Here is a 22,934-nt window from a genome sequence, read left to right as displayed (position 1 = left end):
GAACAAATAGTAAAGATGAAGACAATGACAATGCTACTCAAAAGAGAATTAAGAACCACTTAGAAAAATTCAAATTAAAAGTAGTATTTATTTAGACTATCATTTTTAGACCAAATATTTGGACTATCGATTTTACAAGGTTGCAAACATTTATTTTAGTAATAATTATAATGAATTTTCTATATTATCTTGGATTCATATCCTTTGAGTTAGATATTTAAATAAAAAAATTCGACATTCAATTCTCCTATATAATCTTGCATTGATATACTTTCAAATATTTATTTAAATATAAACATTGGGCATTAACCCATTCGCGCAATGTGCGTATAAAACTAGTTATTAAATATATGTGTTGTCGAACCCAACAATTACGTAGCTCAAGTAACAAATAAGCTCTTTTAGTGGGAAAAAATTTCAAAATATTTCAAATTTGATTTTCACAAGTGATGATTCTCTCTGGACCAGCTCTGGTACGTATCTCTCGGAGTGAATGAAAATTGGTCAGATCAGTTTGAACCATAAAACAGACGGAGAAAAATCTGAAATACCTTGTAATTTACACCAAATATATTTTTATATGTTGTCCAGCTTTGTCAAATTCGGTGGGCTTTGTTAATTATTACAGCTAAATTATTATTTTTTTCTTTTTCAGATGTGACGTTAAATTCCACTTTAATTTGTATTATCTTAATTTTATATGACCATGTTAATATGTGATTACGATAGTGGAGAATTATTCCGTCTTTAGAACACTTGAGGTGATGGTTACTTCTCAATTATATATGCTAGCCTTATAAGTAATTGAAAAATGAAAATTACGGATAAATAAGGTATATTTAGCACAAAAGGAGTATTCGAGTATTCGAGTAAATGAGTAAATGAAACATAATTCTCATATCTACAGGTTACAAGTTTAATACATGTCGCTACACACTCGGTTGAGCTTGACCTGTAGCACAGGGTTTTCATAGTGCAACATATCTTTCTTGTGTGGTTCGCAGGCTATTACATAAGAATGCAGTGAGGTTTATCCAATCCACATGCTCGAATAATGGCTCTGAGTTTTCCTTGTCTTCAAAAATAGTAAGGTACATTTTTTGAAAAAATTTCTTCATTTATTTTTTTTTAAAAAAAGAGAAAAATATAGGAACAAAATTCTTTAAACAAATATGTATAGAGTGCGTCATATTAAAAAGTTTTGAACTAGACTTTTTCTCCGGCGATTCAAGACCTCAATCAAATGGTGAGGAGATTAGATGCCGTGTGTGTGTGTGTTACGTATTAAAGACATGAAAATCAAAGAATTAAAGTAAACATAAGGGGCGCTTGATTAAAAAAATGGAATAAAAATATAATTGAATCAAATAATTGATAATTGTAAAAAGTTAAGTGAAAGGAGTCTCTTTATTTGGTAGTAAATAGTAATTGAAATCACAATTAATTAATTAAGATTTTACAAAAATAAATATATAAAAATATATATAATACATGCATATACACATAGACAATGACTCTTTTTTTTTAAAAAAAAAATCATATTTTCTTCTTATTTTTTATTCCATTGTTCAAAAGTATGAAAAAAAAAAAAGAATAAATTTTATAATTACTACAAGATTTGAATACAATAGGATAGTAACAGTTAATAAACAAACATAATAATAAATATCAAATATGGTAATAGAGTATTGTACAAAATTACAGAAGTCACGAACCAAACACAACCACACTACCACAGTAGTCACCTATTTTAACCAACCCCATATTGAAAACCCTAATGCTGCAAATCTCATTTCCATTTGCCACCTCGACTTCTTCAATCTTTCTTCCTCCTCCACAAAGCCAATAGAGCCTATACTTTCACTCTTATCCTTCAGTTTAAGGGAGTGATTGAGAATACGAGATAGAGAAACTTTTTTTTTTTAAAAACAGATAGAGAAACTTTAGCATTACTCTATTATAAAATAATATTGTTATTATATAATAATAATAATAATAATAATAATAATAATAATAATAATAATAATAATAATAATAATTTCATCTTTGATTTGTTTGTGGCTGAGACTTTTCAATTTTTTTAATTTATTCTTTTTTATTTACAAATGGATGCTTTAGTAATTTTGGAGGGTGTTTTGAGTGTTGGACATAATTTTAAAACTTCAATTTATGGTAAATTTAGATTCACTTGTTGTTGTATATATTCTTTTCCTTTTTTTTTTTTTTTTTTTTTTTTTTTTTTTTTTTTTTTNTTTTTTTTTTTTTTTCTTTTGCGTGAGCTTTTTAGTCCATCTTGCTTTGAATTTTCTTCATCATCATTTTTTGAGCGATGGACTTCAAGTTAATTTTTGTGTTTTTAATTGCCTATCATTTAAGCGTAATATTAACTATTATGTGATTTACCTATGTGTATGTATTGTGGCCAATATACTAGTGTGCACTGTGGGCTCCGTAACTGTGCATTTTCACTGTCAGTTGTGTGCATTTTGAGTGATTTAGAGGAGGAACAAGGTCCTTTTATAACAAGTGTGCATTTGCACAGTTGGTGGTGTGCACTGTGGCTTTCGCATGTGTGTATTTACATAGTCGATGGTGTGAACTATGATTTTCACAAGTGTGTATTTGCATGGTTGATGGTGTGCATTTTAGGCGATTTAGAGGAAGAACAACGCATTAAGTTATGTTCATAGCTAGTTGGCTTAAACTAAAAAATAAATAACTTGAAACCTTAGAATTACCAAATCAACTATTTCACATCTTGATTAGGATTTTCCGAAGGAAAAAGAACCTTATCTAGCTAAAACCTGAGCTGGCTTGGTGACAAATTGATTCATACATTAATAATCAAACTAAGGGTACACGCATGTTTCCCAATAAGCATGAAGGAAAGAAATCTTAAAAACTGTACTTTAAAGAACATTTCCATAACAAACAAAGAATAAGAACAAATGAAACGATGAAAAAGCTAGAGGGAAAGAAAATGAAACAGCTCATCTCAGCTGGAAACTACACCACTAATCATAATTGTGACGATAAAGTTACACAGAAAAAAAAAATTCATTTTTGTCATAGATTTATAGGTACCAATCTATTTTTAGTTTTTTTTTTATTAATATTCACGTTTGGTCTTAGTATTATTGTAGCATGCTTATTTTTTATCATCCGTTAATAAAATCGTTTAAATGACATTAAATACAAGGTTATTTTGGTCTATTCAGTTCTAAGTGTTAAGTCTTTTTCCCTTTTTAGTCCTAGATTTATATATATCATTTCACTTTTAGTTTTTATCTTTTTTTTTTTAAAATTAAAAATCCATGTTAGTCCTAACATTATTATTTAATGACCATTTTTGGTCATCGGTAAAAAAATATGTTTAAATGACATTAAAAATGACGTTGTTAAGCACTCAAAATCCTCCTTTCTTCTTCTTGGTAATACAACCACAAGTCTTGTGGATTTTTATGAAGTAAACTTATACACTAGACTTAAGGTTTGTTATGAAATAGACTTGTGGTTTTTGCAATTGTACTTTTTGAAAAAAAAATTGCAGTAGACTCATTTGTTGATAACAGTTTTATTACCAAGAAGAAAAACAAAGGAAGATTTTGACGAATGACAAAAAATGGTCATGCCACAATAATGCTAGAACCAGCGGAAATATTTTGAAAAGAATGACTAAAAGTGGAATGACACATTAAGGGAAAATTGTATTTTTAATTTCGTCCCTAAGTGATGGGGTAATTGTAGAATTCGTCCCTAAGTTAGGGTAATACTCACTTTTCGTCCTTAAGTTATCATTAGAGTTGCATTTTTCGTCCCTGAGTTATTCAAATTGCAAATTTCGTCCCTAAGTTATCATTACGTTGCACTTTTTGTCCCTAACTTAAGTGTGCGGACTTCGGTAAATTTTCGTTTAAAAATTTTTTATTCGAACTTTTTCAGTAAACTTCGTTAAAAAAATTGGCGTTTCAAGTTGCAAAGTAAAGTTGGTAATAATTATGACGAAAATGCCACCGCATTTTTTAATAAAAAAATATATCTATTCCTTTTAATTTTTTACAGATGTAAGGCTTGAAAGAGTATAAAGTGAGATTGTCGTTCTCAAAGGATTTGTGATAGATGTAAAGTTTATGTTTCCGAGCACAACGCACTAAATCTTCTAGAAATCTAGCCCTAGACAAAGATTGGATGATGAATGTAACAAAACAAGTACTAATTGAGATGGATAACATGAATATAAAAGGCGGAAGGGAATAGGAACTAGGTCAATAATACAACATAAACAAATCGGGAATAGGAGAAAGAATCAATTGGTTTGGTGACGGACGCCTTTTAACCAGGAGGAAGTCTTTCTCAAGGTTATGCCGCTCTTAAAACATGCATTTTATAAGGACATTCTCATGACTCATGAGTGTCTATTGTCTAAGAGACATTTTATCAAAAAATTTTGGTCTTGACATCTCATACTTTCCTTTTCTCAAATGTGAAGTAAGGCTAATTATCCTCTCGAATCTAGATTAAGTAATTACTTTTTAAACGGAACTTAATCTACAACAAAATATTAAATATAATTCCTTTATTGGAAAGATGATCAAAATTGATATTTTAAGTGGTCATTTGATTTATTATTCTGAGTAGAGTAATTTTTTATTTGGATCAAATCAAAATAGATTGATTTATATTTTTTTTAGTGGAGATAATTAATTTAATATATTATACACTCAAAATAGATAATATATAAAATAAAAAATAAAAAATCTCAAAGTATACTAATAATGAAGTTGAAAATTTTGAGTTCTTATAGACTTTTAGTTAGCATGTATCTCACATTTGAAAAAGTACATGTGTTTGTAGTATTAGTATAAATACATTTCAAATTAAGATAATTAATAATAATGATTATAAGATAAGAAGAAACTCTACCATCAAATTAAATATAACAGAGGAAAAAAAAAGAGAAAAAAGTGTCAAATAGGCCACTGAACTTGTCGTTTTTGTGCAATTGAGCTATTTAACTTAAAAAGTGTGCACTTCAACCATCAAACAAGTAAAATTTGTGCAATTGGACCATTTTTACAAAAATTTTCTGGTAAAATCCAATTATATTACTAACATATATGTATTAAGAGTGTCATTTTCTTCTACCATACTAGTTGGGAGTCAATATTGAAATGTTTTTAACTCAAATTGAATTAAAAAAATTTAGAAAAATGTCCTAATTGCACATATTTTACTTGTTTGATGGTTGAATTGCACACTTTTTATGTTTAATGGCCCAATTGCACAAAAACGATAAATTCAATGGCCTATTTGACACTTTTTCCAAAAAAAAAAAACACAAAAGTTTGTGTAATTGATATAAATTAGATTTTCATATTGTTCGAAACTCTTTAATACTACTCATCAATTTACGTATTTAATTTCCGCTGGACCTATCCAAGAGAAAGCCTAACTAAAAACAAAATCGTAAAAGCAGTCGGAAAAATGTGGACCGCCGGCCCGGCGGCGAGGAAGTGATCTCCGGCATTCAAACGACGTCGTCGGGATCGGTGCGAGTACAGATGGCAGGCTTGGCGAGGCACGTGGGGTTGTGATCTCCGGGCATGATAACCACGAACTTGGGCTCCATTTCCGGCTTCATTATCACGTGTGCCGGCGGTGGTTTTTCTTGACGATCGGTGTCATCATTATTATCCTGGTTTTCTCCGGCGGGCTTCTTATAACAACAAGCCAGAATCATGAGAGCTAAAGCTATCAAGCCAAGCATAATCGCCAGGCCGCCAAACAGGTAAGGGACCGGCGAATTCCACCGGTGAAACCCCGTGGGGTCAGCCGGCGACGTTGTGTTGTGTGCTGGCCTCATTATTCTCTCTCTCTCTTTAATTTCTCTCTCCGTAATTTGAAGTGGTTTGCAGCTTTAATTTGTTGTAGGGGTATTTATACAAGAAAAACCTGGGTTTGTACTTTGTACTATATATGCATGGATTAGGATTAGGAAATATATACGATTGAAAAGGACATGCAACAAGTAGTTTCGTGGGGGTTACACAATTGTATGTATATATTGTATGCCACACCCTATGGGCATTGGGTAATGACTAGACTTTGCAGTATTATTTCGATCTTGAACAAAGTTTGAAATCTTGGTTTTGCTTTACTGTTTTCTTGCTTGCATCCGTCCACAAAGGATCTCATTCATTGCTTTCCAACTCTCCATTCCATCAATTCCCCTCTAATTAATCATCTATAGTATCTGCATGATTATGCCAATATCCTTGATTGGATCAAAATGGGACTCAAGCATGTGATTTCCCATTTGAAATAGGAATAGTATTATCATCTAACCACATAGGACTTGGCTTAAATTTAGTTTTAAATCACATAAAGTTAAAAAATCCAAAATAAGAATAACGAGTTCTTTACGGGTGATCATGCATAATTGCAATTCCTAAGTGAGGCAAGATTTGCAATATATTCCTCATCAAAATTGGTTAATTGTAATTCGGTGTAATTATAATTTCTTCCTACCAATTCAAATTGTGAAATATTTTACCTTTTGAAATTATGGGAAAGAAATTACAATTCTTATCTACCAAACATGCAATGTTGATTTTTTATTTTTTATTTTTTAACAACATGCAATGTTGATAGTGTTAGGACATGTAGGGACCATATGTTTGGAGTGCAAATTATAAAATTAATTATAAAAATATGGACCATCCACTACATCAAGGAATTCCCCCATATTCCTTGCTAAAATTGTGAAGGCATAAGCATTGCGTGCATTGAACATTTAAAGGAATGTATATATTTTGAAATTGTTTAATTTTTTTTAGTAATACTAACTTTGTTACAATGTAGTATTCGTTCATACAAACTTTTTCAAATTATTGAAATGCAAAGAGTCAATGTCCCCATTGAAATTTGAATCTGTAACCTGAGTCGCAGTTATACCGCTCGACCACAAGGTTTTTTACTGTAGCAAAATAAATACTCCGTAATAATTCTTTGAATAACAAAGAGGAATTGAACATAATGATGGAGTGCGGAATTATCCTTTGAAACCGAGTATGAATTTCCACATTATGTGCTTTATAAGAAAGGGCCCCGCTAGACGTGTGTTTTGGGACTCCCATTGGGCCATTCTGAGCATAGATTTTACGGCCCATCATAAATAGCCATCATCCGACGTCCAACTTCCATCGGCCCATTCCATATAAATGAACAATAGCCAATCAGGCTATTATGACGGAATTAGGAGAATCAGACGTGATCGCACTTCGCGGAGGCTCTTTCCCGCCGGTGGCAGGTAAACAGTAAACCTTCCTGCATCTTTATTCTTATGTGAGTTTATTCACCAGATCAATTTCGCTAACATTCTTTAATTAGTTTAATCCATATTTGAAATTATCCTATACTGCGAAAGAGATCTCCAAGTGTTTTTAATTTGCTGCTGCGTGTTTCGGTCATAATCTGGACATAATGAGTGTTCATGGACCATTGTATTTTGTACGATTTGGAATAATTTTAGCGGTGAATATGGGAGGTGAAATTAGAATCTGAGGCTAGAAATTGAGAATGCGACAGTGCGACACAAATGCGCTCGTTGCACGTTTCTTTTGGACAATAGTTCTAGTGTTGGATAACATGAGCGGAGATGGACATTTTGGTACTATAGTTGGAGCTAAGGCCAGTTTGGCAAAACTTGGATGGTGAAATGGTGAATAGTTCATAATCAAATCTCAGTTACTTATGGCTTAAGTTAGCTCCATAGTCTTTGTGGCTATAATCTCACTGATCTAATTAAGTAAGCTCTGCTAGACAAACAGCAACAGTTACTTCAAGGGAATTTCTCATTTCTTTCTTAAAGTAGCACCAAAATAAAAGATTCTCATGTTTCTTTCGTGACTGTTAATTTTAAATCTACTTTTGATTTTAAAAGTGTAGCATGCTTTTTTTAAAGTATAGAGTCGCCTGCTTTAACTCATCCCCATTTGGCCATCTTCAAAGAGGGAAAAGAAGAAAATTAGGAGGAAAATTATGGCCTGAATTTGAAGTTGCCATCCTTTCTAGTGCCAAAATTAATTTTTGAACTTGTTATCTGGTGTATCTTGTCATTCTTGTGTATATTTGAGCATTGTTATTTTTCAGGTGACAATATGTTAGTAATTGTGCCAAGCTTGATTTAGATATCTTCAAGAGTTTGCCTCTGTTATTAGTTTTTAATTTCTTTTGGCATTTGGATAACAATGTGTCATGTTGATGAGAATCCTTGCTGGAATGCAACTCTGTGGAAAAAGCGACAAGGTTCATCGAATAGCATAGCAGAAACAGATACATTAAGTGCCAAAAGATAGGAAAGGCCTTGTGGAAAAGGCACGGGTCATACTCTGGAAGAATAAATAACATAATTAGCTATCAGGATTTAAGGCCACTATTTTTTTTTCCTTTTCTTTTCTTGTGTGAGACTTCTCTCTTTAAACAGTTTTCACCCAAAAAGGCAAAGGTGCAGTTTTAACTTGTTCAAAATTTTCAAACTCAAGCTTGCAATGTTTAACTGTGAACTGAAATAAACTAACATGCTATGTTGAAAACATTTTTTTTTTAAAGGGTAGTGATCCAATTACCCAAAATAAAAGAGACAAAAACAAGGTATACAATTACAATTTTGGAGGTTGATCATTGTTAATCTTAATATCCCAAAATCTATGTTTATCAGTTATCTGTTCCAAATATTCAATTTGATTTGTAGCCTTTTTTATCAGTACTATGGTATAAAATCAGTTCCATCAGGGTTTACAATCTTGAATAACAACACAGTGGCTCAATGATGATTCCTTTTTCATGGTTGTTTGCTAGAGCAACAAAAAAAAAGAACCAGAGAATATAGGGTAAAGAAAAACAAGTGTGTACATCAACAAATGGCAGAACAGAAATAGATATACTGTGTTCTTTTAGATCAATAAGGACCTCTTTGGTTACATATGTGCAACATACAGGGTATCAGCTTTGGAGCCTCAGAATTCTCAACTTTATGCAAAAGTAATTTATTCCTTGCCTAGGTAAGACAAACAAATTTAACTTTTTATCAGGAGGTTACATTCACAAAAGTAAAAGTGCTCTATTCTTTTATTACATCGTATATCCGTGTTCCTTCTTAATCTAGGTTAGAATTATCCTCCTGCTTATTATAGCATGCTAAAACAATTTAATACAATAGTTACAATTCTTTGTATTTCCTCATCGCTTGGATGTGTGGTTCAGAGTAGGGATAAGTTTTAAAAGTTCCTCTGGACCTGGATAGTTCAGTTGAATATGCTGGCTTTAATGATTTAAAATTACTAATAGATTCCTATCTATGTCAAATAGACATCACTTTTCCTTCTTCATCAGTTTGTTGTTTCTGAGTGTTGAGAAACACTTATGAGACAGTGGTGAGTGTGGTTCTGCACTTGAGTTGGAAAAAAAATGCTATTGAAAGAGTAAAAGCACTAAATCGGAAAGAAGACTTGAGGATCAGGAAGGTCAAAAAAAGTGAATAACTGAACCATGTTTCGATGGCACTTGGAAGCCACAATTATCCTCTCTTGTAGCCTGTATCTACATGTTCCACTAAGCTATAACATGTCCTCTCCTTTATGAGTACATATCCTAAAAGCTAAAACTATGATATGCTGGAGTGCACATAATTTAGTGAACTTTAGGTTTCAGCTATGGGCATAGTTAGATTAAGGCAATGTTGTTATCCTGATGGCATATCTCTTTAGGCTGTTTGAAGTCTTCTAGCTTCATTCCATGATCATCTAAATTAGAGATTTTGTGCATAAAGAAATTTCTCAGAGCTCTAGTTAATCGTGTTTCTTTTTTTGGAACTTAAACTATGAGTATTTATACTCTTACACATGTTTTTCCTTTTCTCCTGCTTTAAAATTTCACTATTTAGCTCTTTGCCAATGAGGGTAGGTTAATGTGATTTCTTTAGCTTTTAATTAGCACTGACTGGAATTCAGAACTTTCCACTATAACCATTTTAAGGTTTATCATGAACCCTATAGATGTAATTGCAGCTACTGAATTCATTGCAACTTACTTCCCCTTCTGATAGATTTTTATTTCTTAAAAAGTATTTGTTTCGTAATCCAACCAAGTCTCCATGTACTTGTCTCATTTTGGGCAAGAGTATGGGGATTATTTTCATTCAAAAAGAACGAGGTCCATGGAAAGGAAGGACCCCAATGAAAAGTAAAAAGTAGCCTCATGCTTCAATTATACTGCAACACGCAAAAAGTTGTTAGCTTTTCACAGTACCCAAAGTGTTTCTCATTATTCCATTACTTCTAGGTGAACTTTGTTCCTTTTTTAGTAAAAAAAAAAAAATTAAAAACAAAAATTACCATTGTCAATCATTTACTATATATGCAATGACTATTTATCTGTGTGCATCTACTGAGTCTAAATGAATATTCATATCTATCGGTACTTACAACAGTGCGGGGAATTTAATAGCACAACTTGTCAAATTATATGATGAAAATACTGTATTGTAAGTAGCTATGGAGAATTCTGTTATCTGTGTTGCTAGGTTTAGAAGTATGGAACAATGCCATATCCACCCTCTGCCATCAATGCTGTGGAGAATATCTGGTCCTCTTCAGTCTCCACATCAGTTCTCTTTGTGAATCGACCTTTAATCCTTGGCCTGGTTTCTGCATAGGCCTTTCTTGAGGCATACCTGATGGTCTTCTCAAACTTGCGAGACTTTTTCTTTTCTCTGTACCTGAGAACTCTCGCTTCCCTGTCCATTGGAGTAAGCTGTGACGGCATCTGAGCTGGTGGACCAGATAGGAGATCAATGGTTCCTTTTGAGGGTCTTGGGTAGGCGAATGAGGCATCAGTTATGGTAGACTCAGGAACAACACCAACATCAAAGGAGGAAATGGAAACCTGTTTTCAATTTTGGCAGTGGAAGTTTACTTTAAAACATATTCTGTGGTTAAATGCCTTGATCCCCAATAGAGAAAAAGGATTCGCTAAACAATAATATATAATCTGGGAGTACATGGATGAAATCAAGAAAACTTACACTTTGACTAATTGAAGCTGGATAACCAGTGTTGGAATTCTCATATTCCACCCCAAGAAACTGGAAACTCCCATGCTGATGATATTGGAGCTGATTTTTTCCCTTACCGGGGACAACACAATCCCCTTCATATTTCATTTTCTTCTGAGGTACAGAGTACTGCTGTTGATGGTTTATGCTATAATCATCACTGTACTGGTTGTCTTGACAAGAACTGTACTCCACAAGGTCCAAGTACGCATCTTCAACCTTACCTGCATACAACATACCATTACTGTTGTTACCACCTTGGCTACTGTTGTTGTTCTTGGCAGGAATAAGGTTAAGCAACAACCAAGAAGCTGCCTCATCTTCATCTTCTTCATCCAAGGTTGTTTCCTCTGCATCCCTCATGAATCCATCATCCTCCGTGGCATCTCCAGCATGAGTGATCATCACGGGACCTCCACCGCCATGGTCAGTGTCTGGAGGGCCATAAATGGTGCCTAGAAGTGGGACACGGTGGTGGCGCCGTGCCAATGGGTTGGCAGCGTGGATGTCTGCGTCACAATCAGCACAAAGAGAAGCTGCATCTGCATTACCCCAGAACACAGCAGGAGCACGCTGGCAAGAGTCACACAACCACATGTGCTCGTGAACGGATGTCTCACGGTTTGTGGCATGCATGCAACCTTGAGAACTAGCACTGAGGTAGGCTGAGTTGGTCCGACAGTTGATGGAGCATGGCACCGAATGGCAGGTATGACATACACTAGCCCAATTATGAGTTTTGGTGTTGGTGCTACCACCAAAATCTAAATCCCCACAGCTGCTTTCCTCTTTCGACATTTATGTTTAAGTTTCTTTTCAAAAAAAAAACACTTTCTTGTTCTCAAATGTGTGTTTCGGGGGTCTGCTTGGGAGCTTGGGTTTGAACTTATGGGCAAGTGAGGGAAGGGAAATAACAGTGGTCAGTGGCCAACTACCAAATTGAAGAGAGAATCAGGAGACGACACTTGTCAGCAAACAATGGGTTGGAAAAGTTGCTATGTTATCTTGTGGTTGGGTTTGATTCTGGTGGGACCCAAGGTGCAATTGGATATTCTGTCATGTGGGTACGGGTAGCTTTGGCTTTTGGAATCAGTTAAAAGTAGTTGCTTTGGGAGTTACAGCTCACAATAGGAATTCACAGTTCACACTCGCCTGCTCTCATGTAGGCAACTTAAGCATGTTTGGCAAGTGTATATATGCTTCCAAGAAACAAGGAGACCTCTGCTTTTAGTACCTTTGTCTGCTTACTCATGTATTCTTGTTTTAACGAGGTTGTTTTCCTCGCCTAGTGACCCTAGCCGGCAAAGGGCCACAAGGAGGTAAACCGGCATAGGTTACCCATAGCTGACCTATTCTTATTTCTTACTAATTGCGGTGCAGTATTTATTTATCTTGCTGAAAATGTTTTTAAAATCTCATTTGAGTGACATTTCTATTGTCAAAAATATTTTTAATATTTTAGATTTTCATTTGAGGTTAAAACACATATTCCCCCACACTTCAATTCATGGGACATTGAATTGAACACTACCAATGTTGAAAGCATTGTTGGAAAGGGGTGGAATACGAGCCTCAAATTGTAATCTTTTGGAGGCTGTCAGGGAGGACCACCACAGCAATTTGGAGTGTAGGATTTCTCATATCCTTATGGAGGCAAATTAATGCGTAAACTAGGTAACTACCTGTGACCTATCATATGATCACCCTTCTTTCGGTTTGCATGTTTTTAAATTAGTCATCGGAATAACTTTCATGCTTTGCTATTTACTAACATGATTGATGTTGTCTAAACCCAATATTTATTTATTTATTTATTTTTTGATTGTTATACCATGTACCAGGTTCATATTTCATATATTATGAACTCTGATATAAAATTATGTACCTTCAGTTAACACATTATGTATCTAGAATTAACAGTTTTTGTACATGTAAACAAATAACTTGATAATTGCTAATACATAATATGATAGCTATAGGTACAGAAACTGTCAACTGCAGGTACAGAATGATACAAAATCTGAAGGTTATTTTTAGACCAGGGTCTACAATGCAAGGTAAATTATGGTCCATGGTATAATTTGTCGTGTGTGTGTGTGTTTGGGGGTGGGTGGGTGGGGGGTTCATATTTTTTAAGGTAATTCAGTAATTGTAGGATTCGTCTTTACTTGTTAGTCGTGTTCACTTTTCGTCTCTAAGTTATAACTAACATTACAAATTTTATCATTTTTCTAATAGGTCGTGCTCACTTCTTAGCTCTAAACTATAAGTGATGTTGCAAATTTAGTCTCTAATATTTTTGTTTGAAAAGGACAAAGTATGCAGCCTTAGTTGTAACTTAAGGATTAGATGTGAGCACGATTACCAAGTAAGAAAGATCCTACAATTACTTTATAACTTAAAGAATGAAAAATGTAATTATTTCAAAAATAAAATAAAAATGCACCTGTATAATTAGGTTCCCAAGTAGAAAATTTTGTTCCTAGGGTTTTTGAATTGTTAAGTTTTGCTATTTTGAGGTCTTTAAGCGATGGGTAGTGCCGTAGCGTACTTTTGGAAATGAAAGGTCAATTTTGTTCCTTAACTCTCAGGTGAAACATTATCGGAGGATCAGATAAGAGAAAAGAAAAAAAAAATCATAATGATGCACTAAAAATGACAAGATAAATACTTAGAAATCAATAACAGTCAAAAGTGGAAAAGATTCATACAAAAATATACTACGGCCAAGTACCTTGTGGTTTGATGGCACCACTGTTACCATTTCAAACGGAAGGTCTCAGGTTCGAGTCCCATTCCAATCAAGGATGTTGACTTTATCATGTTGTTTGAGTAGATACTATGTATAGGTTAGATTGTAGTACATCAATATATATATATATATATACACACTACAAAATGTGATACGTGGAACTGGTTTATATTACAAAAGTCAACAACTGACACTAAGAGCAGAATTAGAAGACTTGGAGATGCGCAAATTCAAATCCCATAATTTTGAATGAAAGTAATAACAATTGTTATACCATGTACTATAGTTATTTTGCATTGCGGACTTTGATCCAAAACGACATTCAAATTATATACATGTAATTAACATGTTATGTACTTGAACATATAGTTAATAAATTAGGTATCCTATACAATTAATCTATTATGCATATTCACTTTATTTTAAAAGTATATAATTTCTTAAATGAAATTACATATATACTAACTACAAGCACATATTCTAAATATATTTTTGAATCATGTCCACAATACAAGATGACCATGTTACATGGTATAATTTGGCAAGTAAGAATTAGAAGGCATGGCAGGAATTGGATCATAGGGAGCATTAATTGTGGGCAATAAAAGGTGAAAAAGGGAGAGGTGTGAGCCACAAGTTGAGGACAAGCCTTGGGACCAATCACATGGCTTTCCAGCCCAACAATGGAATGCACATGAATAATAATAATCACGTAACCCTCCATTATGGTCTATGCATGTAATGTCTTCATCAATTTGGCTCCTGACCTCCTCCTCCTCACATCAACAATATTCATCTTGATTTACATGTGATAAATCTTACAGTTAGAACTATCGAAATCACTGAGTAAAGTATGTTAAATAATTAAGATTTTTTTAACCATATTTAAGTTTCACCTATATAGAATCAAATTGTTGTTATTCTGACAATCTCGACCTTAAAGAAGAGAAGAATATGTTAGCATGAATGCATAATGATGCTAAGAATGCCTAATTAATAATAGAATTTCTCAAAAAATTGTCTAAGATTAGGTTAGTGGGGTTTCAATGAACTTCAACATCACAACTGAAATAAGGCTTCCCAATACCATCATTTTTCATCATTTCTTGCTAATCCTACCTCTAGCCACAAGCCCAAATCAGTGGGTTTTCTGTGGTTTAAACAATATACACAACTTTACCAGCTGTCACTACTCAACATGATTTTGACTCACTTCGTAACCTTTGTGAAACTGGATAGATAGTCTTTTTACCTGTCTATTGCAACACTTCTGTTCAGGTGCCTCCTGCTAGCAGAAGATCTGAAGCGCCAAAGACATCGTTCTTGTTGCAAGTTCCATCAATGCAATAGAGATGTACATACAACATGCCGGCGTTGAACGCACTTCATATGCGCTACAAGTGCCAGTCTTTTCTGCACCACTTGCTCGTTTTCTGCGGTTGTAGGAATCACAACTCTCACCTGCAGTTCCAAATTATGAAGAGGTTGATTACTGACAAGCAACAAACTTTTCACACCACACTTGTCGAATTCAAATGGTGAAACAAGAAATGACTATTTAAGCCCGCATGGGCAGCTCAACTGGTTACAGATGTGAAATTTGTGATAGGGACCAAGGATAATTGAGTCTCACCAGTGGCAGTATGGAAGCAACCTCTCAAATGAGGGGGGCTTCTTATGTGCAATGAGCAAAAGTCTAGTCTCTGTTAATCAGTTAAGTCACCATGATTTACCCCTCCACAATCCTGAGGTAGGCGATTCCACCTTTTTGTCATAAGAAATGACTATTTAAATTATATACAAGTAATAGTAATTCATAGATTGTTCAATGCTTACACACCTTTGAGTTGGACAAGTGGCCTCCTCAATTCTTGCTGCTTTGGTAAAACAATATTTAGAGAAACTCGTCTCCATTTACCATAATATCTAAGAATGCAGTTTTAAGCGGATAGTATTATGAACATTCTGGGAAATCAGGCCTCTCTGCATCACATTATTCCAGAACAAATCTAGAACGCTATTCTCATCCTTATAAGAAGCATTCAAACTTTTGTATAGTTTGAGGGTTACCATTAACCTTCTTTTGTACATCTCATCTAACAAATCTGAAGCAGCTCTCGTATTTCCTTCTTTAAAGTATGTATATGCTAGACTAGTGTACACTACACTATCTCCCGATATCTCCCTCCCTTGCATCATGCCAAAGATCCTTTCAGCACAATCCAGCTTCCCCCTCTTACACAACCTTCGTATAATAGCCCTGTAAAATGAAATGTCAACACAGTAACCTCTCCCCGAAAACTCATCTGCCAATTTTATGAGTGCTTCGTTGTTGTTTTGGAGGCAATAAGTGTCCACAAGCCATGAGTATGCACAATAACTGGGAGAGAATCCTGCAGCAATCATGTCAAATATCACTTCTTTGGCTCTCTCCGTATCCTTTGCCTTGCAAAACCCATGGATTAATGCTTTGTATGTGAAAGGATCAGGTCGGAGTCCAGCTTCTAGCATCTTATTCTTCACTTTCAGAGCCGATACAATGTCTCCAATTTTGCAGTAGCCATTAATCAATGTGTTACAAGTGACATTATCAGGTTCGATTTTCTTCTCACCCATTTGGTTTAATAGCTTAGTTGACTCCTTCATCCGGCCTTCTTCACAAAATTTTCGGAGAATTGAATTATAAGTGGCAACCCTTGGACACAAACCTTTTTCTTCCATTGCACTGTGCAATCTCAAAGCTTCATCTATCTCACCAACTCGGCAATAACCATCTATCAACGTGGTATATGTAACCTCATTCGGAGTAGCGTTTTCTTTTATATCCTTAAACAGACGCAAAGCCTCTCTCATCCTACCTTCCCTACACTGACTGTGTATCAGAGAATTATATGTTATAATGTCCGGTTCCACTCCTCCCCTTTCCATCCTATCTTGCACAGATAAAGCTTCATAATGCATGCCTCTCCGGCAGTACAACGATATCAATGTGTTAAATGTATATAAGTCGGGGAATATACCCTTGAACTCCATTTCACTCAAAAATTCCTCTGCTTTCTCCACTTCACCCGATTTACAACATGCATGAATCAACACATTGTATATGTGTATATTCGGTACAACCCCAAGTTTTATCATCTTTTTGTATGTCTTCCACACGGTATCAGTCAACCCCTCCTTGACCAATGAATTCAAGAGCACAGTACAAGCATGCGGGTCAGGCTTAATCCTACAAATCCTTAAATGCTCAAACACCTGAATTGCATCCCACGTGCGCTTTGAATTCGCATAAAATATCAACAGCCAACTGAACACTTGCGAATTCACATCGCTGTCATCATCACTCCTCACAAGGGCATTCAGAACTGTGGGCGAGGACAAGAAATCTTTACGTGCAATTTGGTGAAGCATATCTTTTGCACTCTTGAAATGTTTATGTTTTGTGAGTATATAAATCATACTCCAAGAAGATTGCAAAGAGTGCCTGTAATTCGGGATTGTTTCTACCCATTTGAAGAATGACCAAGAAAGCCAGAACCAACAGGGAGAGAGTGTGAGTAGCGTATGATTAATAATTGTCGAAGTCACTGATAAACCAATCTTGGGTTTCAACAGATTATTCCAGTGACCCTTAAGCACAACTACACATAAAGTTTTGACAAGTTGACTTCCAGTGTTTGCACCAGCAGAGCTAGCCATCAACATCAATGATAATCAAAATTCCATCATTAGATTCAGCAGCTCAATGATAAGACAACAGTTACTAGATTACTAGAATGTTGGAAACCACCATGTGTTTGAATCAACCAACCACTGAACAAAAGTTATGAACATCAGTCACACAAGATTCAAAATTTAAAATAAAATAAATAACAAAAAAAAAAAAAAAACAACAACAACAAAAGACACACACAAAAACAAAGAAGAATTTTCAAATCCATACTATAGTATAATTTTCAACTAATGGAAGAGCTATCTAGCATTAGATTTCATGGACCACTCGTTTTGAGCCTGTCTAATTTTTGGCAGTTGGGGCAGCTAGCTCCGTCCCTGTTTGGAGTTAGATTTTGAGAGCACAATCTGCTTAGTTCTATCGGAGTGAGGATTTTGGGTTGCGTAGTTATTCCAAAAATAAAAACTTTACCGACAATTTTGAGAGCACAATCTGCTTTTCCTCTTTATAATTACACAAATTCTTATAAAAATGTTGAGTAGGGGCAGAGTTCAAGCAACTAAAAAAATGTTGATGACAAAAAACCAAACACCAATAAAAACAATTTAAATACTGAACCAAAACATTTTTTTCCAAAACTAAACCAAAAAAAAAATGTATTTTATATCAATTAATCAATCTATGACAGATTATAAATTCACAATCACATTTAGAAAATACACAATTCACCCATTCATAATTTATAATTCACAATTCAGAATTTATAAATTATAATTCACAATCAAAATTCACCAATTACAATTTATAAGACAAATAATATATTGTAAATCTAAGGAAAATTTCATGATTTATGCAATTAGGGTTTAGGGAATAAGGGATAAGGAGGTTGAGGTTCGAACCTGAGGAGCTGCAAGCTGCTGTTGGACGCTTTACGACTGGTCGGAGCGGATGACGGTCGACAGAGCTGCTGACTGAAGACGGCGATACGGTGAAAGTTGCGGAGCTACTGGTCGCTGGCTCGCAGCGATCCAACGGCAGTGCGACTGCGATTCCTTGAAGACGAAGTGGTCCCCTGAAGACGAAGGATTTGTCGTTTGCTTACAAGGCAGAAAAAAAAATTTAAAGTAAAAAAAAAAAAAAGGTTTAACGACGTCGTTTTGGGTATATATATAATTTTTTAAATTTAGTTTTATTTAATTGCTTTCTTCTTACGCCCCAGCCGATGCTGTACTCCTCTGCCTCGCGCCTTCGCCAGTAGACACCAGCTTCATTTTCAAGCTTCAACCGTCGCCGGATTGGTCTTCACCCTCAGGCCTCAGGTTCGTAGTTCGTCGACTCCGTCTATTAATCTTAATTTGTTCAATTGTGTTCCCTAAGTTTTGAGTTGTAAATTTTTCCTAATTTGAATTGTGCCCTAATTGCTTGTATCTGTCTATAATTGAATATCCAGTGTTTTGTAATTGGGTATGTCATATACTCATATGTGATCAAATTTGTTGGAATTGTTGCTGTTTGGTGGCTCTCTTTGATCAAATTTGGGTAATTTGGGTAAAGCCTGAAAGTACATATTTCTAGCAAAGCAGCTGTGGAAATTTTCTTTTGATGTAGTTCAATGTGTTTCCAGTTTAAATAATGTGGCTGTAAGCAGTGGTTAAATGTTTCAAAATGCTCCTCTTCTTAAAAATGCGAAATTTTGCTGTGATACCTTATTTTGTATTAGCTTGCTATGTTTACTCTGTAAAGCTAAAGTGGATATTATGTGAATTCTTTTCTGTTATCCTCTAGCACTATTGCAGTTGAGCTCTACTTTGATAATTCTCTTTGGTTCTCTCTTTGATAATGCCTGGTACTGCACAAATGCTTCAAAGTTTTTCTGCACTAGTGGTTTGTTTATAGCCTCCCCGAACAGTAATGGCATTCTGTGTGTCAGTTAGAACTGAGAAATGTTTTTCGAAACTTCTGAGCTACCATTTTGATGCTTTTTATTTAATTCTTAAATTAGAGAGGGAAGAATTGCTGGGGCTTATTGAATTAAGAATGGGTAACTCGGAGCATCCAAAGAAAAGGGTGGCCTTTTTGCTTATTGATGGCTTGGGAGATGTATCTCTGCCAAGATTTGGTTACCAGACTCCTATGCAAGCAGCAAAAATACCAAATTTGGATGCTATAGCTTCTGCTGGAGTTAATGGTCTAATGGATCCTGTTGAAGTAGGCCTTGGATGTGGAAGTGATACTGCCCATCTGTCATTGTTGGGTTACAATCCCAGGGTGTATTACCGGGGCCGAGGTGCATTTGAATCTATGGGTGCTGGACTGGCAATGTCACCTGGTGATATTGCATTCAAAGTATGTATATATGGTTCCCATTGCCCTTTTTTTGCATTTAAATATGTGTTTGTGCTATATCTGACTATGCCACTATGCATCTTCTTCAGTAACCAGTTGAATATGCCAATCTTATCCATCATACATTGAAATCTGTCATTTAATATAGTTTTACTTTCTCCCTCTTCTTGTATGCTATGCATCAGATGGGTTACTAGGAAAAGCAATAAAGAGGTGTCTCTGCATACAAACGGAGCTTTGGCAGTGCCAATGACCTTTTTCTATCATTTTTAATGTATTGAATTGCAACTCATTCTAGGGAGGTTGGAATGTTAGATATGACCTTGTTCCCTTTTACACTGTATGATGTGGTGCCTTCTGCACTGGGTCCAGCCTTTTGATTCCTTGTGTTATATGTACATAAGCTCTCTCTGTCACTTCTTGCCCTTAACCTAACTTTGTTATCCTAGTCAAACTTTGCAACCCTTGATGAGGCCACTGGAATAGTTATCAGCAGGAGGGCTGATAGACATTTTGAAGAAGAAGGGCCAATACTCTGTGCAGCTTTGGATGGAATGAAGCTTCCATCTTTTCCTGAATATGAAGTTAGAGTCAGGTACATATGCTTTCATTTACCTAAAACTTTGATCCTTGCTTGTCACCTATGGTCTATGGAGTTAAAAAGTTCTAAATCCTTTTTTTTAAGGGAAAAGGATCAAATTGGCCCTCCAACTATTAGTGAAATATTAATTAGGCCGTTGAACTTTAAAAAGTTCGAATTAAATCTTTGAACACAATATATTCATGCTTATACTTTTCAGACTCTTAAAATAGGGGATTAACCCTTTTCTTGCTGCTGCTTCTAAAGTAAAAATTTCCTTTATCTTTCGAATGAGGGAGTGAAGTTAATGCTGATTATTTAATTTAGGTATGCCACAGAGCATAGATGTGGTGTGGTAGTAAAGGGACCAAAGTTAAGTGGAAATATATCAGGAACAGACCCATTGAAGGACAATCGCCTTCTGTTACAAGCCCAGCCTCTTGATGATACAGAAGAGGCGAAGCACACAGCTACAGTTGTTAATGAACTGTCTAAAGAGATATCACGCATTCTTATTGCCCATCCACTGAATGCAAAGCGGGCTGCTGAAGGAAAGAACATTGCCAATGTTGTCCTTTTAAGAGGTTGTGGTATTCGAATTGAGGTAGATTCCTCTCTTCTCTTGTCTCTTGCATGCATCTATGCATAAATAATTTATGCTCACACTGATTTCAAGTTTCTAACAGACAGTGCTTTGAGCATACAATAGAGCACCAAAAAAAAAAAAAGAATCATTTTGCTTCTGATTGTGAACTTTTTATTCTCAGGTGGTTTGTTTAATTTGTCTAGGTTCCTCAATTTGAAAAGATACATGGGCTCTCGCCATGCATGGTAGCTCCTACCAAGATTATAGCTGGATTGGGTTTATCACTTGGGATTGATATTCTTGAAGCTCCTGGAGCAACAGGGGACTACCGGACAATATTAACATCCAAAGCAATTGCCATAGCTAACGCACTCTCAGCTCCTCTGCAGTCTTGCCCCAATATTTTTGTACCTGGAGAAGATGAGCATAAACCTGGTAGATCTGATGGTTATGACTTTGGGTTCCTTCATATTAAGGTGATAGATCACTATGCTTCTCAAATGTTTCTCTTTGTTCATATGGGTGTTGAATACTTGAATACTTTTAATTGTTCGTAGCATAATCCATAAATTTTGTGCTGTCCTTCTGCAAAGTTAACTCCTTGAGAGTTGAGAGTAACAAGTTAAAAAAAGCATTACATGAATCATCTTATTGCTTGACATAATGTATCTAATGTAACATGTACGATAATTGAAAGAGGTAAATATTTCATTCTCGGCTTTGCAGGCTATTGATGATGCAGGTCATGATAAAGCAAGTGTTTTCAAAGTTAAAGGACTTGAAGCTGTAGATCGTGCTATTGGACAGTTGGCTAAACTTCTATGGCCAGCAGAATCATCTGGGGAATTCCAGTTCTTCATTTGTGTCACCGGAGACCACTCTACACCTGTTGAATATGGAGACCACAGCTTCGAACCAGTCCCTTTTGCATTGTGTAGTTTAAAGGACTTTGTGGGTGCAGTGGGGGGAGAGCCAGTCCTGTTAGAAACTTCGCTCGACCCATTTCCCCTTCCAACTATCAAAGTTGGTGAAGATTTGGCTATTGATGTGGGAGTAGAAGGCGGTGAAAGAAGCAAGGCTTTTAGCGGGGACTGTGTTAATGAGTTCAGTGAGATAGCAGCGGTGAGAGGTTGTCTTGGACGCTTTCCCGGGAGTGAGATGATGGGAATTATAAAGACGTACCTTAATCTCAAAACGTAACAGCACATGCCAATTTGAGCGTTGGGCGTGGTTGAGGGAAGCTTGAGATTATGTGATTTCACAATAAGGTAAACCATAATCTTCTTGTGGAAGAAGAGAAAAGAATAGCTAACTGTTCTGAACTGCTATTCCAAAATTTCTGTCTACTGAACTATATTTATGTTCTTTCCTTGATATGCAGACTAGAAGTTAAAGGCTTTAAGATTAGGATTTAGGAAATAAGATGATAATAACACCCCAGCTGCATTGTACTGTAGTTACTGATGAGGAATTACAAGAAATGGACATGAATGTATCTGCACTTCATGTTCTTTGTCGTAATGTATTCACTTGGCCTTCAATAACATTTCCCAACCAAAACAAAAAGGAAAAGAGAAAAAAAAAAAAAAAAAAATCTTCATGTCTTAAAGTTTAGCTGGAATGTCAATGTATACCACAAGAACATGTTTCATATGTTTACAGCTTAATTAATGTCAAAGTATTACATTTTCATATTAACCCGACATGTCTCACAGATAAAAGATCTTTTAAGATACTCTTACACAAATTTGTGTCTTTTAAAAATGTTGTGGCAATACTTTCAAAAGTTAAAAAGAAAATTCAATGGAGCAAAACAACATTACTTTGAGAAAATATTGTCAATAATCATGACTACGAAGTATTTAAGTACAAAAAGTCATTTTC

General features: G+C 35.1%; 4 protein-coding genes and 1 long non-coding RNA gene across 9 annotated transcripts; 2 read left to right on the top strand and 3 right to left on the bottom strand.

Moving 5' to 3' along the window:
- Positions 1-5,527: 5,527 nt before the first annotated feature.
- LOC115998859 (protein GLUTAMINE DUMPER 3-like) lies at positions 5,528-5,863 on the bottom strand. Its single transcript, XM_031238519.1, has one exon. It carries the CDS (start codon positions 5,861-5,863, stop codon positions 5,528-5,530), a length of 336 nt encoding a protein of 111 aa, XP_031094379.1.
- A 4,573-nt stretch (positions 5,864-10,436) lies between these two features.
- LOC115998285 (zinc finger protein CONSTANS-LIKE 2-like) lies at positions 10,437-11,964 on the bottom strand. Its single transcript, XM_031237817.1, has 2 exons — positions 11,084-11,964; positions 10,437-10,944 (listed from the first exon to the last, which is right to left on the bottom strand). Exons 1-2 carry the CDS (start codon positions 11,909-11,911, stop codon positions 10,585-10,587), a joined length of 1,188 nt encoding a protein of 395 aa, XP_031093677.1. The 5' UTR covers positions 11,912-11,964; the 3' UTR covers positions 10,437-10,584.
- LOC115998286 lies at positions 11,177-12,526 on the top strand. The gene is made up of 2 exons (XR_004093863.1): positions 11,177-11,317; positions 11,398-12,526. It is a non-coding gene; the product is annotated as an uncharacterized LOC115998286 (long non-coding RNA).
- A 1,827-nt stretch (positions 12,527-14,353) lies between these two features.
- Positions 14,354-18,607, bottom strand: LOC115998284 (pentatricopeptide repeat-containing protein At5g38730). 5 transcript variants are annotated; one of them, XM_031237814.1, is made up of 5 exons: positions 18,438-18,607; positions 15,706-17,678; positions 15,118-15,326; positions 14,762-14,801; positions 14,354-14,661 (listed from the first exon to the last, which is right to left on the bottom strand). In XM_031237814.1, the coding sequence occupies exon 2, from the start codon at positions 17,568-17,570 to the stop codon at positions 15,792-15,794; it is 1,779 nt and encodes a 592-aa protein (XP_031093674.1). In that variant the 5' UTR covers positions 17,571-17,678; positions 18,438-18,607; the 3' UTR covers positions 14,354-14,661; positions 14,762-14,801; positions 15,118-15,326; positions 15,706-15,791. The 5 variants fall into 5 exon arrangements, with proteins under 5 accessions (XP_031093674.1, XP_031093672.1, XP_031093675.1 ...); XM_031237812.1 differs by lacking the exon at positions 14,762-14,801 and having other exon boundaries at positions 14,355-14,661; XM_031237815.1 differs by lacking the exons at positions 14,354-14,661; positions 14,762-14,801 and adding an exon at positions 15,499-15,629 and having other exon boundaries at positions 14,871-15,326.
- Positions 18,608-18,747: 140 nt separating this feature from the next.
- Positions 18,748-22,596, top strand: LOC115999861 (probable 2,3-bisphosphoglycerate-independent phosphoglycerate mutase). The gene is made up of 6 exons (XM_031239801.1): positions 18,748-18,857; positions 19,541-19,884; positions 20,334-20,479; positions 20,792-21,068; positions 21,254-21,526; positions 21,777-22,596. The coding sequence occupies exons 2-6, from the start codon at positions 19,576-19,578 to the stop codon at positions 22,248-22,250; spliced, it is 1,479 nt and encodes a 492-aa protein (XP_031095661.1). The 5' UTR covers positions 18,748-18,857; positions 19,541-19,575; the 3' UTR covers positions 22,251-22,596.
- Positions 22,597-22,934: the final 338 nt, after the last annotated feature.

The sequence above is a fragment of the Ipomoea triloba genome, chromosome 12 (assembly GCF_003576645.1).
Source record: "Ipomoea triloba cultivar NCNSP0323 chromosome 12, ASM357664v1".
NCBI lineage: Eukaryota > Viridiplantae > Streptophyta > Magnoliopsida > Solanales > Convolvulaceae > Ipomoea > Ipomoea triloba.
Note: the sequence above shows the minus strand (reverse complement) of the source record. Positions and strands in the feature narration are given on the sequence as shown.

What these genes read in the sequence shown, in the direction of transcription:
- LOC115998285 (XM_031237817.1), bottom strand. Translation starts at nt 11,911, where the DNA reads ATGTCGAAAGAGGAAAGCAGCTGTGGGGATTTAGATTTTGGTGGTAGC. An exon ending in CAGCTTCAATTAGTCAAAGT is followed by an intron (nt 10,945 to 11,083) that starts GTAAGTTTTCTT and finishes AATTGAAAACAG; the next exon opens with GTTTCCATTTCCTCCTTTGA.
- LOC115998859 (XM_031238519.1), bottom strand. Translation starts at nt 5,863, where the DNA reads ATGAGGCCAGCACACAACACAACGTCGCCGGCTGACCCCACGGGGTTT.
- LOC115999861 (XM_031239801.1), top strand. Translation starts at nt 19,576, where the DNA reads ATGGGTAACTCGGAGCATCCAAAGAAAAGGGTGGCCTTTTTGCTTATT. An exon ending in GAATATGAAGTTAGAGTCAG is followed by an intron (nt 20,480 to 20,791) that starts GTACATATGCTT and finishes TATTTAATTTAG; the next exon opens with GTATGCCACAGAGCATAGAT. An exon ending in GTTGTGGTATTCGAATTGAG is followed by an intron (nt 21,069 to 21,253) that starts GTAGATTCCTCT and finishes TAATTTGTCTAG; the next exon opens with GTTCCTCAATTTGAAAAGAT.
- LOC115998284 (XM_031237814.1), bottom strand. Translation starts at nt 17,570, where the DNA reads ATGTTGATGGCTAGCTCTGCTGGTGCAAACACTGGAAGTCAACTTGTC.